Consider the following 14,830-nt stretch of genomic DNA (forward strand, 5'->3'; position numbering starts at 1 on the left):
TCAATCTATGTACCCACAAGGTATGTGGTGGTGGGAAAAAGATGCCAAAAGATTAATGATTTTATAAATCTCTATAGCTTGAGGAAGTAAAGTCCTAACATATCCAGTTTATAATCTAAGCTCAACAATCCATGTAACATGCTTGCAATCTTTTCTGCACCCTTTCCAGTTGAGTGATACATTTCCCAGAGCTGAGTGACCAAAGCTGTACACAATGCTCCAAATCCAGCCTATCAACTTCTTGTCCTGTTGTAACATGACATCCCTGCTCCTTACAACTCAACTCAAATATCAGCTATCATTTATTTTTATTTACAGCATGATAGAAGCCAATTACAGCCATTTAAACCCATGTCCTATAATAGCATCACGCTATCCTGTCAACACCCAGCACTCCCCATTGGGGATGAATGGGTGTCGAGAGGTGAAAGATGGCCTCCTGAGACAGAGAAGAAAAAAAATATTTGGAGAAAATAGAGAGGGTTTTGGGAAGAAAATTCCCAAGTTTAGGGCCTTGGCAGATAGAGGTACACCAGTCAACAGCAGAGGGAATATGCAATTGGCCAAGTAATTCTGGGAAACTTTGCACTTCCTCTGGTCTCTCTGACAATGTCTATGGAGAGAGGAACCATTTTAATTGGAACAAATCAAGTTAATTTGTAATATGAGAGACTCGAGAAAAGCTGGATAGAAGCCATTTTTATTGTAAGCACCAGAATTAAGTTCCACAGCACACCCATTCTCCAAAATATTGGTTATTCCAAACAGGAATAATAAATTGTAAAATTTTGTGAAGGACTCCATGAATTTTTAGTTTGTATTAAAATGCTTGGCTAAAAGCTGCCCCTTGTCCGCCCACTGAACTGAGTGACACTAATCAGTAAAGTCACTGCTGGAACATGTACCTTGGTTTTATCACTGTTTGTGATTGGCGGGAATGAAATCACACAATCTTCTGCATCGACCAAACAAGGAAAATTCTCTTTCCCATTCAGTAATTGGAGATATCTGAAAAACAACAGTTCAGACAATAGAATTGTCTCCTCCAGGATCCATATACCGACACAGAACATGAACACTTGTAAAAATAGAAAAGGCCTTGCATTTCATGAAGCACCTTGCACGAACAGGATCCACAAGAGCACTTTAGAGTAATGCTGCAAGCTTAAGGTTGCCTAACTGGAATCAGGGCAGATGATTTGAACTCAGCAGGTTACAGTGTCCATTAGATCCATTTTGGGGAGGGATAAGTCATGTTGCCAGGACACTGAGACGAATTGTCCACTCTTCTTCAAACTGCTCCATTAGCTTCTCACAAGGGGAAAACACAGCCTTGATTCTGTGTCTGAGCTCCTAAGTTCAAATTTTTGTTAAACTTTGCTTTGAATATATTCAATAATTAAACTTTCTAGGGCAGACAATTCTAAAGATTTGTGATCTTCTGAAAGAAAGAAAACCTATTTATTTCCTTCTTTAATAAACAACCTCAAACTAACTAGCCTTAATTATTGTTAATCTTTTCCTCCATTTTTAAACAAAGTCCTGCGTTCCCTCTGGCACTACTGCTGTAGCCAGCGAATATTTAAGAAAAGACATTCAGAGCCTCTGCCTTTTCCTCCCTTACTTCGTTATTAACCTGATTATATTTAATCATATTTTACCAGGAACAAGTTCATAATATTGATACATCTACGAGTATTATTATTACTGACTTGTGAAGCCCAGTGACATTTTGCCGCTTCTTCTGTTTTCGTTGTTCATCCGCTTCCATCTGTAACTGTTGCAACAGATCAACTGCCTTCACCTCCTTCCTTCCAAGTGGGGTAATCTGAAAGTTCAGATGGAATTATCTGAGCATCGTGTCTTTGTTTCAGAGTGAGTAAGGTTGGGGTAGCCCAATGTCAATACACAGTGATTGACCAAGGCAAAACCTCCCAATGTTGAGTGACTTTTAATGTACTGATCTGAAATGTTAGCCTAGAAAGATTTTTCCAGACAAAGTTTGAGCGCAGAACACAATAAATTTTAAAACAAGATCACATCTTAAAAAAGGGAAGAAAATAGAAGTGAAGGAACATGGGTAACACATAAGAACTTGCGTAGCTGATGGACTAAATAATTGTCACACAAAAGAGGCAAGGCTAGTTTGGCTATTAAGCTTTTTCACTCTTTGTTATCCAAGGCCAACCAATTTTTGTTGCTCCTGATGAAATGATCTAAACCTCTCCTCTAATGGGAACCAGAGTGTTAGGTCAGATGATGAAGGACAGGCAGTGAATGGAACATAAATGTAGCAAGCGTAAAGTGTCATAGACTAATGAACACAAACAGATTTGCGCTGACCTTTCCTTCTCCCCACCCCCTCAATTCCACTAATTCTCTTTGCAGCATAAGATCTATGTCCTTGCCTATTTAAGAGTCTATCTAAATGTCCCTTAAACATGCAACTGTGTCTGGTTTCACCACCTCCTTCCTTGCAACTTTAAGCTATGCCTTCTTGTTTTGGATATCCCTTCCATGAGACAACTGTGTTAGGAAGCTAACCATGTCTCCAAAATGGGTCTTAACCCATGATCTTCGGAGGTGAGAATGTAATCTAATGAACCAGAAGTGACAGTAGATTCTGGCTTCTGGTCCTCTCCAGGTTGTGAAAACATCTTTCAGAAATTACTCACTTTGTGAAATTTTGCACTCAGTAAAAGCAGTTTCCTGGATCAGTGAGAAGGTAGAAACAAATTAAATAACTATGACACAATCTGCCAAGTTGGGCCAAAGTAATTGGCTTTTCCCACACAACCAGGCGACCTCAGGATAATTTCTCACGTCATCTTCTACAATGCTTTAGTTATTTTCCAAAGCTGCTTTCACAATGCAAAACCATTTTGGACATTATTTCTTTTTAAAGGGCTCACAAAAATAATTCTATTGTACTCATGTAACCATTTTGGCTCGCGCACACATCTTTCTGCAAGATTTACACATCTGCACATTTACCTTCAAGGAATGAGAGGGTCTAGCATCATACAACAAGGGGCCTTTTACCAGCTGCAGATCATGAGTAGCAATAGTTGCCAATGTTCTTTTAAGACAGATGTCATCATGTAATTTGGTCTGGGAAAAGGGAATAAAATGACAGTTACCTACCAAACTATAAGACAGGTTAGTTACTGTGTAGCATGGGTGAGATGGGCCAAAGTAATATACAAACCGTAAACATGCAAAATGAAGTTGGAGCTGAATGAACTATTTCTGAAGTATTGACCTGATCATTCCCAAGCATTTTCTAATTAATAAAATAAACCACGAGAAATAGATTTATGAATCACAGCCTCATAAGAGGAAAGTCACACAGTAACCAGCAATTCTCATCATTGAGGAGCAGTTTGAAAATTTAACAATAAAATCTGTGCAAATGTTCTGTGGTAGAACGCACTTCAGAAATTCCATGACAGAACATCAACTGTGCAGAAGCACTTCTACATCCAGCATGCTCTTCTTATTTTGCCCTCTTCATCTAGTTCTGTACCACAGATATTTTTCTCTTTTCAAATACACTAAAGCTTCTGGAAATTGATTTTTTACCCGTGAAAATGAACATGTGAAATGTGATACATTAAAAGTAAATAAATAAATGTACTGCACAGTAGCTGAGAAATAGTTAACCTGGGAATGTGAGAATATGTAGCATTTTTAAAATCAAGCCCTTACAATGAATTTTAAAATATTACCTGTGCCACAAGAAATCTTTTCAACGCATTTCCAGGCCGCAGGTTCATTCCTTCCACGATGCAACACACAATGTAAGGCCTCACATCCTTGACATTGGGAGTGACTTTCACTGACACAGTGCAAGGGCTTTCTGAAACATGCAGCACTCGTATCACCAGCTTGTTCACATCCTCCATTCCATCTGATTCTTCAGCATCATCTCTCTTCACAGCTTTTTTCTTCCTTGCTTTCTCCTTGCTCTCATTTTTCTCACTGCTGTCTGCTTTCCCTCTTCCCTTTCCACGGCCTCCTGCCTTCAAATAGTCCAAGATTGACTTGGTCTGGCAACCATTTATCATTTTTTCTAGTCGTTTATCTTTTAACTTGTTTCCTTTGAAGTTGATTTCTTTCAGCTTGGGACAGTCAGCGAGCTCATAGGGAATCTCTGATAGGTTGTTGTCTGATAGATCCAGAGACTTGAACACAAAAGAAAAGAGCATTTAGTGATTATTGCACAATTAAAACATTTATAATTTTGATAGGCATTACAGAATCGCTGCAGTAACTGGTCACGTTGCACACCCTTAAATAATTGACTCAGGAGGCCACCATCTGGCTCATTACATCCATACTGCATCAGTGCCCAATCGTTGGAAACATCCGAAATTGCCAAAAGCATATAGAAAACTGAGCAGGTTACAAAAAGTTCCAAGGTATTGATGAAGACAAAAATTGACAGCAGATTTTGATGAGGAAGAGAACTCGTATTGCAAGTAAGCTCTTCAAAACAAAAGAAATTAAATTGAAGTGACATTTACCATTGATGAGACAAGAGGCTTGATAAGGAATAGGTGTAAGCAGGAATGCAATATTGGAAGCAGTTTGTAGGGCTATGGGGAAAGGGCACATAAATGAAAATACAATCTTAGAATAGAGAAGGAATCAGTCTGTTGCATCTGTATCTGCTTTTTAATAATACAATCCTGTGTTACTCGCTCACACCTTTTCCTTAACCTGATTTTTTTAAAATCTCGTAACATTTATTCAAATGCACTGTGAAAGCCCTGGCTTTTGTATTCACGCCACTTTCAGGCAGTATTCCCCATCTATACTTAGCTCAGAAAAAGCTTTTCTTCACATCACCCCAAGATGCCAGTCAACAGCACACACGAGGATGCATCAGAGCGGTGGCTGAAAGCTGTCCCAATTCTCGTGCAACTCACAGGAAAAGCAACGTATGGGGAGAAAAGAAGCATTCCACTTTTCAGCACGAGTGAGAGGCAGAATACCATTGAAATAGATTGCAGAGCAAGTGAAATGCTGAACTGAGAGCTGGGATTTCTAGGTATACATCCTACATTGAAAAGTCCAAGATGGGAAGGAGCATTATTTAAGTGAGAATTATTTGCTACTCCTAGTTGAAAGTCTATAAATGGCACTTAGATGGAAGAAACTGCCTGCTGTTCCTTTCACAGTATGATCCATCAAAATCAACACTACAATCATGTTACTCCACACAAAACTATTGACAATTTTGCATTATTATCTAAATAAACCCAGAGATTACTGGTGATATTGAAGACAGTGAAGCTCCACAGTGAGAAACAAGGGTAAAAGTTAGAAAGATACTGGAATCTGCAGGGGAAAAAAAAGACTATTTGTCGAGCTGCATCTGTGCAGGATGGTGAACGTTTAGAGACTCCTCCAGGCAAATTAATTTGATCCGATAATATAGTGGATTTAGTTAGGTTCGCGTAGTGTTGATGGAACTCAGCTGGTCTTGTAGTGTCTATAGGGCACCTATGGGCACCAGCTGAGTTCCTGCAGCATTCCGGTGTCTTTTTAGTACAATCACAGCTTCCTCTTTTCTCCAGGTTCGAGTAGTGTTGTACACCTCCAGGGCTTTAACCAGGCCACAGGAAGAATTAGTGGGGCAATTAGAGACCTCATTTAAGGAACTATTCCAAGGAAAGAGTGGCCCGCACCAACAGGAATCTCGGGGTTGTCACGAATGTACTGAGTGGTCTGCCGCCCCCCCCTCCCCCCCCCCCCCCCCCCCCCCCCCCCCCCTCCCCCTCCCCCCCCCCCCCCCCCTCCCCCCCTCCCCCCCCCTCCCCCCCCCCCTCCCCCCCCCTCCCCCCCCCTCCTCCTCCTCACCCGCAGGCCCCGCAGCTCGCAGATGTCGGCGTCCAGCTGCTCGATGCGGTTGCGGGCGACGTTGAGGGTGCTGAGGAGGTGTAGGCCGGGCCGCAGCAGTGCGGCCGGGAGCTCGGCCAGCAGGTTGTCGCACAGGTCGAGGTGGGCGAGGCGGGAGCAGCGGGCCAACTCTGCGGGCAGGGCGAGCAGGCGGTTGGCGCCGGCCTTGAGACTGCTCAGCTCGGCCAGGCGGCCCAGGGCAGCTGGCAGCGCGCTCAGCCGGTTGTGCGAGACGTCGAGCAGCCGCAGGCCGCTCAGCTCGCCCAGCTCGGGCGGTAGGGCCTGCAGCCCGTCCCCGCTCAGCACCAGGCTCCGCAGAGCCCGCAGGCCGCCCAGCCCTGCGCCCAGGCCCTGCAGCCCCGCCACGCCGCTCACGTCCAGGTGCTGCAGCAGCAAAAGGCCGTACAGTCGCGGGTCCAGCTCCTCGCCGTCCGGCCGCGGGCCTCGTACCACCAGCTCCCGCCGCCCCTCGGACAGCGCCAGCCCGACCTCCGGCCACTCGGGGGCCGCCATGTTGCTGCTGGCAACAACGGCGCGGCTCACCTCAACGCGCAGGCGCGACTGCTGCCGGGCTCTTCAGCGTCGGGTACCACGTGGTCATGGGGGGGAAGAGACAGGGAGAAGGGAGAGAGTGGGATGGGAGGATGGCTGGAGAAGAGAGGGGGTGGAGGGAGGGAGATATGTTTGCTGTTTCCTACCAGTATTCAGTGGATCATCTTTGGAACTTCCACCACCAGGCACATCAAATGTTTAATTATTTTCTGATTTGTGGTCTGTTGGACCAATTTGTACCATTCAGTTGCAGCTTTTCATTTAAGGAAAGGATATGGGATGGAGTCTGACTGACTTCCCTTGGAAGATTGTGTGCATCAGATGGGATGAATGGTCTCTTTCTGTCCTGTCATGTTCTGCGATGTTGAGATTCAAATCGTCCAACAGTCACTTAGTCGTCACCTGTCTTAGCGGTTGGAGCACCATCTGTTAACCCAAATTCCAGATTAATTAAGTGGGACAGGATCTAATAGTAAAGTTTGAGGGGCTGAATGGCTCCTTATCCTGTACTTAGTGTGTTGGATTAGTTGATTCTTTTAGGAAAAACATGACACTGGAGAAACTCAGCAGGTCAAACAGTGTTCTTTATATAGCAAAGATACATAGCCAATGATTAGGGCCTGAGCCCTTCATCAAAATGTAATAAAAAAGTAGACAGGCGCTCAAGTTTGGGCACCTGGCTACATTTTGCTAATACAGTACCTTGATGAAGAGATCAAGCCTGAAACATTGGTTCTGTATCTTTACTGTATAAAGGACATGGTTTGACGTGCTGAGTTTCTACAGTATCGTGTTTTTACTTAAGTGACGGTATCTGCAGATTTTTGATGTTTTAGTTCCAAAATTATTTTATTGTCATGTAATACAACAGATGTAACTAAATTGTACACATTTAGTTCACCATAAGGCAGACAAAAGATTTGCCATCAGCAGAAATTGCCTGGCACCTCATAGTCAGAAAGAGAAACAAGAAAATCCTTTCAGAGTGTTCTTGGATTCGCAACTAGCGGTCCGGCTACATACCTCCAGTACGATCAGGAAGCCCCCAACTCTCCTCAGAAGCCTCTCTGCCCTTGGCACCCACTCACATCTCTGTTCTGATACCCAATGTCCCTTCAGCCATCTGACGCCAATATGATGGCCCTACTCAACTTGCACTGCTTCCACTAATTCTGTAATGCCTCAAAGAATTGTATCCTTGCTAACGTCCCCAGATACCAGGTTCACCTACATGCCTGTTAATGTGTTTTCTGTTACCTCACTCAGACAGGAAATCTTTTCTGAAAATTCTTGCCCTGAGTTTAACTTAATCCTCTCAGACATAACACTGCTTTCCCCTTTCTCCAATCAGGACAGTTGAGTAATGAAACTCAAATAAATATGTACAATTTTTTTTCCAAATCAATTTATTACTTTTCAATACAACAAACAAAAATAAATTGCCCGATGTCAGGCAAAGTATTATCAAAGGAGTTGTGTCTCACCTCTATACAAATGGAATGGCCAGGTTATAAGTTTTTTGCAACCTCTGCAGGTTAATAGATACACCACAGGAGTCTAGATATCTCATATTCAGTGTAACCTTTACCTCTGGCATTGCTGTAACAGGAGGACAGAGCTGGTGGAAAACAAGCCTGCATGCAGGGTTGTAAACTCTGCAATTTCAATTCAAAATTACATTGCTCACAGGACCTTAATTCTGCAAATTTAACAAAACCACAGAAATAAGTAGGTTTGTAACAAATAACCTGAACCCTGGAATGAAAATTTGAAAATTAGGCACCAAATAATTCAATTGTTGAGACAGCATTAACCAATAGCTGATGTCACAAGAAAAGCTTTGAGAGGTAAAGTCAAATCATGTCTCATTACAAAGAGAATTATTTAGTTTTAAATTAACCCACACACTGGATAAGAGGAAATGAAAAACAACTGGATCCTGCTAATTTCTTCAGTTCTTTTGGTCTGATCAAAGCCTCGATATCATCTTGATTTTCTTTCAAACCAGCCAACTACTGACATTGAACTCAAACCAGAAAATGTAAGAGCTACTCATCAGGTCAGGTAAAAACTGCGGAAGAACAAAAAAAAACACCAGCTTCGACCTGAAGCATTAACTGCTTCCCTTTCCAGCATTTTCTCTTATTTCAAATTTTCAGCATCAATATTTCAATTTTCATTTACTACTAATAAAATGTCTATGGGTGGCTTTCATCTGGATTTCTCCATGAATAGAAAGTAGCATCTAAAGCCACCAGAAACAGCCCTTGTGCTGGAGAAGGTAAAATGACAATGCTGGAGAAACTGTATTTTGTGTAGCACAAAACCGACATTTTGGGCTTCAGCCCTTCATCAAGGTAAGAGTTCGGGCACCTGCCTACATTTTCCTCATACCTTGACGACACAAGCCCAAAACATTGGTTCTGTATCTTTATCTTTGCTACATAAAGGACACTGTTTGACCTGCTGAGTTTCTCCAGCATCGTGTTTTTACTTAAATCACAGTGTCTGCAAACTGTTGTGTTTTATTGCAGGAAAAGGTAGATCATTACAAAGACCAGGAGGCCATTTGTATTTGCTGTCCATAATGGTCAATCAATACTCTAACAGCAGCAGCACATCTGGATGATATGAATGGTAAGATCGCACATCTAATCTCTGTTCTATCACACTTCAACAATCATTTGGTTGGTGAAATTTTCAGGAGATGGTCAGAATGCAGGAAGGCTCACCCTGTCAGCATAACCCATGCTTCTCTGATCAAGGGCAGTTGCCACTGATATTGTGGCAATATCAGTCCACTCCCAGATTTCAGGTACTCCCCAAAGGCAGGGTTCTGGAGGGAGGTGTTCCACTAACATCAAGGCACCACCAGTCAAGCTGCCGCGCGCGTGTGTGTGTGTGTGTGTGTGTGAGTCAATCCTACTCATCCAACTCAACCTTGGAAGGCATCGCCAGGAGGTTCCCTCTTCTCAGCTTTCTGCCAGGTCTCTATAGCTCTGCACCAATCCAGACCCTGTCCACCAGGCCAACAAAAGGACCCCTCCCCGAATAAAAGTCAATGGAACCTCATTCAATTTTCCTGGATGAGTGAAATTTACTTTTGGCATCTCCCAATTCATCAAGAAAAAAAAAAATGCCCGTGGTTTTACAAAAATACATAAATGAAACATGGAAATTCAAATTTTTGAATTATGCTTAAAAAAACTACAAATGACTTACAAAAATGTTTCACAGGAGCAACAAAATTCAAGTCTTACACACACTGAAAGGTAGACGCAGCAGAACTTCAGTCAAGGAGAAAGTCTCAGAAAGCACCAATAAACAAAATTGAATGAATGGTCAACTCTCTTTGGTCATCCCAGTCATTCCTACCATAGTACTGAAAGGATTAACCATTCCTATGATTGAATGAGCTCACAGGACAATAATCCTGTTGGAGGCAGGGAATCATTGCTGGGTTGGTTGTGGTAAAAACACAATATGCATGCTGAAGTGTCCTTCTAAAGTTCAGCAATTTCATCAGATCCAGAAGCATATTACAATGTGTTCCAAGCACAGGGCAGCCCAGGATGAATCTCCAGGCATCAAATGCAAATTAACTTCAACTTACAGATTGATAAGTGAGACCTTTTCTAAAGAAGGCTTTGTATTCATGTCTATTAAAATTTAACTTCAAGACAACATCAACACACACTTTCGACCAGCTCACTCATGCAGTTATCTGGACAGCTGTAGGCCTAATCTTCCCATTGTCCTCGGAGTTTAAGGTAACTTGGTATCACTTTAAGCACCATAAAAATCTTCTTATGAATAGAAAGTGAGGAAAGGCTGGACAGATATTGGACTTTATAAGTTGTGATTTATGTTTCTAGACATAATGAAGATGAGGGTTTGGAAGTTCATCTGGAGTAGTGACACAGCAAAGACTTAAATGAGGCTGTCAGAGACAGCTCAATGAAGCAGCCACAGAACCAAGTGTCAGATATGCACTGTGCAAAGGCATAGGTCTCTCCTCTGTAAACGTGGAAACACTTGGTGGCTTTCCTGCCAGGACAAATCCAGCATATCAAACACTTCCACACACACACCAAGACCAATAAAGTTGCATTTCAGTTCCCAACTTAATTGCTCTTGCTTGGTGTCATGGGTCAGTGATGCTGTGAGACCTGCAGTGCTTGATAGAAGGATTTGTCGCAGATCTGGGAAAGGCTGCACTAAAATGCTCGGGGAGTGTGAGGAGTCACTCAGGAGAACTGCGGCTCCTCCTCCCAGCCCGACCATCGATGCATCACAGAGGTGAAGGGGAAAAGAGTGCAGGGAGTGATCAATGAGGACTACTCTATAGTTATACCGAAATGCTGAAGGAACTCAGCAAGTCTCAGAGCGTCCATAGGAGTTAAAGATATATTACCGATGATTCAGATTTACCTTGAGGAAGGGCTCGGGCTTGAAACATCAGTAATACATCTTCACCTCCTCTGAACGCAGCAAGCTGGCCGAGTTTCACTACAATCACAGCGCCTGCAAACTTTCATGTTTCACTCTAGATTTGCCATCGAGGAATGCACAGAGACTGCACGTGGGCAACTGGGATCAATAGGTTTCTGTCCTAATTCAGACAGCCTGAGCCTCACTTCCCTGAATCAAACCGTGGACAGACACCATCGTGAGAAGAAGCTGAAAAGACCATTAGTTCTGAATTCTGTTCCTTCCCAATTCACCTTTCAATTCAAAAATCACCCAGGTCTGATCCATGCAGGTGGCTGGAATTCATCGCTGCTGATGTCTGGGAGAGGAGACTACTTCGGGAAAGGCAGGAAGTAAATCGTTCAGGTCATGTGTTCAGGTGGAAGAGAAGTTGCTGAGTGTACATGTGGTCAGTCACTGGCACCTCCTGGATGATTGAAAAATTCCAGAAACTGAAATCCACTTGGAAACCTCATCACCCTGCAATGGGCAGTTACAAAGAGTAGTTTTACAGCAACATTTTGTAATTCCAGGCACATAGTAAGATCACAAAATAGATCTGTTGATTTTCAAACCAATCTAAAGGAAACCTAATCTCTAAACATGCAGATCCAAACAGAAACCAATTTTGGGACACATCTAAATCTCTTCAGCTACACAATCACTGGTGGGTTCACAGTGTCCTGTGAAGAGTTATTCTCTACGCACACAATGCATTGGTGAGTTGACTGCTTCCACCAATGTTCTTGTCTTTATCTTTGCTACTGGGTTAGCACCAAGTATTTCCTTGTCCAAGAAACATTTTACCCAGATAGCAGGCTTCTCATGAAGCCAATAATTATTTGATGGTGCGCTCACTGTCTCTGCAGCATCACACCTCCATTCTCTTTGCAAAGAGCACCAATTCAATAGTGACCAGAAATGTTGGCTTTCACAATAGCTTCCAAAGTTCCTCAGTGTCTCGAGGGTTCTGGTTAGGAATCTTTCAGCATGTTGATCCTGGCATATATTTTCAGGGCTGGCCCTAATTTAATGTTCATGGCACTCATCAGGTGATCTTCTTTGAGCAACAGGAGGGCTTGTCCATCAATCTCCTGGGCCCGGAACTCATCGGCAATCTCCTGGCAACCTGAAAGGAAAACAAGACAAGAAATTCACAGTCCAGTCAAATACGTGGGCTCTCTGTGGAGCGCAAGTCATGTTCTCACTGGGTGTGTGTGCGTCAGTTGATGCCTTTGGTGGACGACTTCCCACACAAGAGTTAGTTCTTCTACATGGAGTGTTCAAGTTAACTTATCCAACATTCAATTATTTCATTGCAATTAATGAAAAACTAAGATACAGATGCTGTAAATCTGAAACATGAAACAGGGAATTCTGGGAACACTTAGCAGGACGGCTGCCTAGAATACCTAGAAATCTGAATAGAAGAGAATTAACTCCACCATTTGAGGACTGGCGAATCCTGACACAAACAGGAAAGGCTGGTTGCAGGGGCGCACTGCTAATCTTTTTTAGATGCTGGTGCTCACCAAAAGTGGCGACAAGGAAGTCATATGACACCCGGCCTTGGTAGGACGAGAAAGGAGGACGACTGGTCATGGAAGAAACTGATACCTTAATTTGTATGTCCAGAATGGCTCTCAGCCCAGGGTTTGGGAGTTGGAGGGGGGGCGGGCACCTGGAACAATGAGGTGCTAGATTGGTGCTGCGGTGAGTTCTTGCAACACTGCACCCCTGGCTGGTTGTCTGAAACTGTTGAACTCTGTGCAAAGTACTGTGTGGTGTTCCAGAAAACTTAAGGGCTGGAGAAACACAGCCAGTCACAGAAGGCAGAAGGCAGTTGATTCAGGTCTGAACCCTTCTTCATGTAGGATGTTATTGATCTCAGCTGGGATAGAGCGAGGTCAACAGAAGGAATCTCGGTGGGAGTGGGACGGAGATGGCCACCTCTGCAGAGTGAATGGGTGTGTTCTACAAAGTACTCTCACGGTCTGCAATTGGTTTCTCAATGTAGAGGAGACCACAGCAACATACTGAATGTGCAGGTGATTCGCTGCTTCATGGGACGTCTGCTTGTGTCCCTGGATAGAAGGGGTGAGGTAATAAGGGGCGTTATGGAACATATGACTGAATATGGGGGTGGGGGTTGGGGGGGGGTGTTGATGAGTCAACTGCGGAGCCGGTGTGTTGTATAGAAACAGACCCCCTTGGAGAAGGGAAAAGGAGTGTTAGGTCAAAGATTCTGGTTGAAGATGTGGGGGGAGGGGTGGTGGGAGGAGAGATTACACAGGTTGATCCCATGGACAGGAGGCCAGTGGGGTGGAAGAGGACGGGCGAGAATGGAAGTGTGAGGCCTGTAGAACAAAGCTTTTTAAGACACGAAATGTTAGAAACAATCAACATTAGAAACAAACAGAGTTTTAAGTCAAAGATCCTGAAAGAAGAACCATTAATTCTGGCTTTCGTTCCACAGACACCGCTCAAACTGCTGAGAATCCTCAGTTACTAATCTGGTTTCACATTTCAAACACCTACAGTTTTTGCTCTTTGCCCCAAACTGCTGGTTCATTAATGAACATTCGATGGTTTTGCCCGCTGATGTTTGGTCTTTGGCCACGTGACCACCCTCCACTACATGTTAAGATTTCAGTAGTGGGAAGAGGAGAGAGCACCAAGTTCCTCGGAGTTCACTTAACTAGTGGTCTATCCTGCACCCACACATCTTCTCACTTGTCAGGAAGGTACAATAGAAACTGCACTTCCTGAGAAGATTGAAGTGGGCAAGGCTACCATGATGTCAGCTTTCTACAAGAGCTCAATCAAGAGCATCCTGGCTGGCTGCAACACGGTGTGGGTACAGTTGCTGCAGAGAAATAGATCAGAGGTCAATCCACAGGGCCATAAGAATGGCAGAGACGATCACTGGGGTCTCCCTCCTCCCCTTCAACGTGCATGATCTACTGGGATCATTGTCTGAAGAGGGCACGCAAAATCATTGAGGACCCCTTCCACCCTGCACACAGCATCTTCCGGTTGTTCCCATAGGGGAAGAAATGCAAGAGTATCAGAGCCAGCACCACCAGGCTGAGGAACAGCTTCTTCCCACGGGCAGTGAGAATGGTGAACTGCTCAGACAATCCCAATGAGAATCTACTATTTGTTTACAATATTTATTTATTTTTATATATGTTCTGCATATAAATCGCTTGTAAATAGGTGTTTGAATGTTTTACACCGAGGACCGTCCAATTGTACTTTACTAGATAATAAACCTGAACTTCTTGCATTAATCCTATTCACCTGCTACATTATCTTAAAGGCCAGCAGGTAGAAATTCTGCCTGGCCCGCAGGAAAAAGAATCCATGTAAATCTAAAAAGAAAGTATGTCATGTCATGTATACCCTCTGACAATAAATCTGAATTTTGAACTTTAATGAGGAAAGGAAATGGAACTGACTTTATTGCAATAGTACGGGAAGTCTTGCTATGGCAGTGCAGTGTGGTGACACCACAGCAGGAGACAGTGGATCATTTCGTTGCTTCACTGAAGGAGGGCTGGACTTGGGTTGAAGGAGGTGCAGAGCAGATTCATTCGACTATTCCTGGAAGGAAGGAGATCCTTCCTGAGGTAAGGCTGAGCAGGCGAGGTTTATAATCTTACTGAAATATCCAGGATTCTCTGGGGCACTGAGGGTGAATGCAATGAGGATAGATTCCCCCATGTGGGAAGGAGTGGCAAGGATTGGGGATGTGGCATATGAGAACAAGGGGTCTTCTACCCAAGCTGGGGATGCAGAGGAACATCTTTATCCCTAAGACTGGAGAATGGGGCACATTTTTGGATCGTTTGGATCTTTATTGTGGGGAACTTCGGAGAGTGTAGCTGAGGCCATGATCATA

The 14,830-nt window shown here is 43.6% G+C and overlaps 2 protein-coding genes across 15 annotated transcripts in view; both read right to left on the minus strand.

Moving 5' to 3' along the window:
- The window catches only part of lrrc47 (leucine rich repeat containing 47), a 45,161-nt gene extending 38,701 nt beyond the window's left edge, over window positions 1-6,460 (minus strand). For 3 of the 4 annotated variants that reach the window (XR_011351626.1, XM_069918309.1, XM_069918307.1), the window contains exons 1-5: window positions 5,866-6,460; window positions 3,729-4,184; window positions 2,995-3,111; window positions 1,713-1,828; window positions 906-1,008 (exon numbers count right to left, since the gene is read on the minus strand). Coding sequence is in view for 3 of the 4 variants with exons in the window: in XM_069918309.1 (XP_069774410.1) it covers window positions 906-1,008; window positions 1,713-1,828; window positions 2,995-3,111; window positions 3,729-4,184; window positions 5,866-6,417 (1,344 nt within the window). In the remaining variant the exon portion in view is untranslated. The remainder of the gene's footprint in view (window positions 1-905; window positions 1,009-1,712; window positions 1,829-2,994; window positions 3,112-3,728; window positions 4,185-5,865) is intronic. The other variant, XM_069918308.1, reaches the window with a different exon arrangement.
- Window positions 6,461-7,827: 1,367 nt separating this feature from the next.
- The window catches only part of LOC138754277 (polyhomeotic-like protein 2), a 227,968-nt gene continuing 220,965 nt past the window's right edge, over window positions 7,828-14,830 (minus strand). For 10 of the 11 annotated variants that reach the window (XM_069918298.1, XM_069918297.1, XM_069918296.1 and 7 more), the window contains one exon: window positions 7,828-12,055. In XM_069918298.1, coding sequence (XP_069774399.1) covers window positions 11,901-12,055 — 155 coding nt within the window. In that variant the 3' untranslated portion in view covers window positions 7,828-11,900. The remainder of the gene's footprint in view (window positions 12,056-14,830) is intronic. The other variant, XM_069918301.1, reaches the window with a different exon arrangement.

This window comes from Narcine bancroftii, chromosome 2 (assembly GCF_036971445.1).
Source record: "Narcine bancroftii isolate sNarBan1 chromosome 2, sNarBan1.hap1, whole genome shotgun sequence".
Lineage (NCBI taxonomy): Eukaryota > Metazoa > Chordata > Chondrichthyes > Torpediniformes > Narcinidae > Narcine > Narcine bancroftii.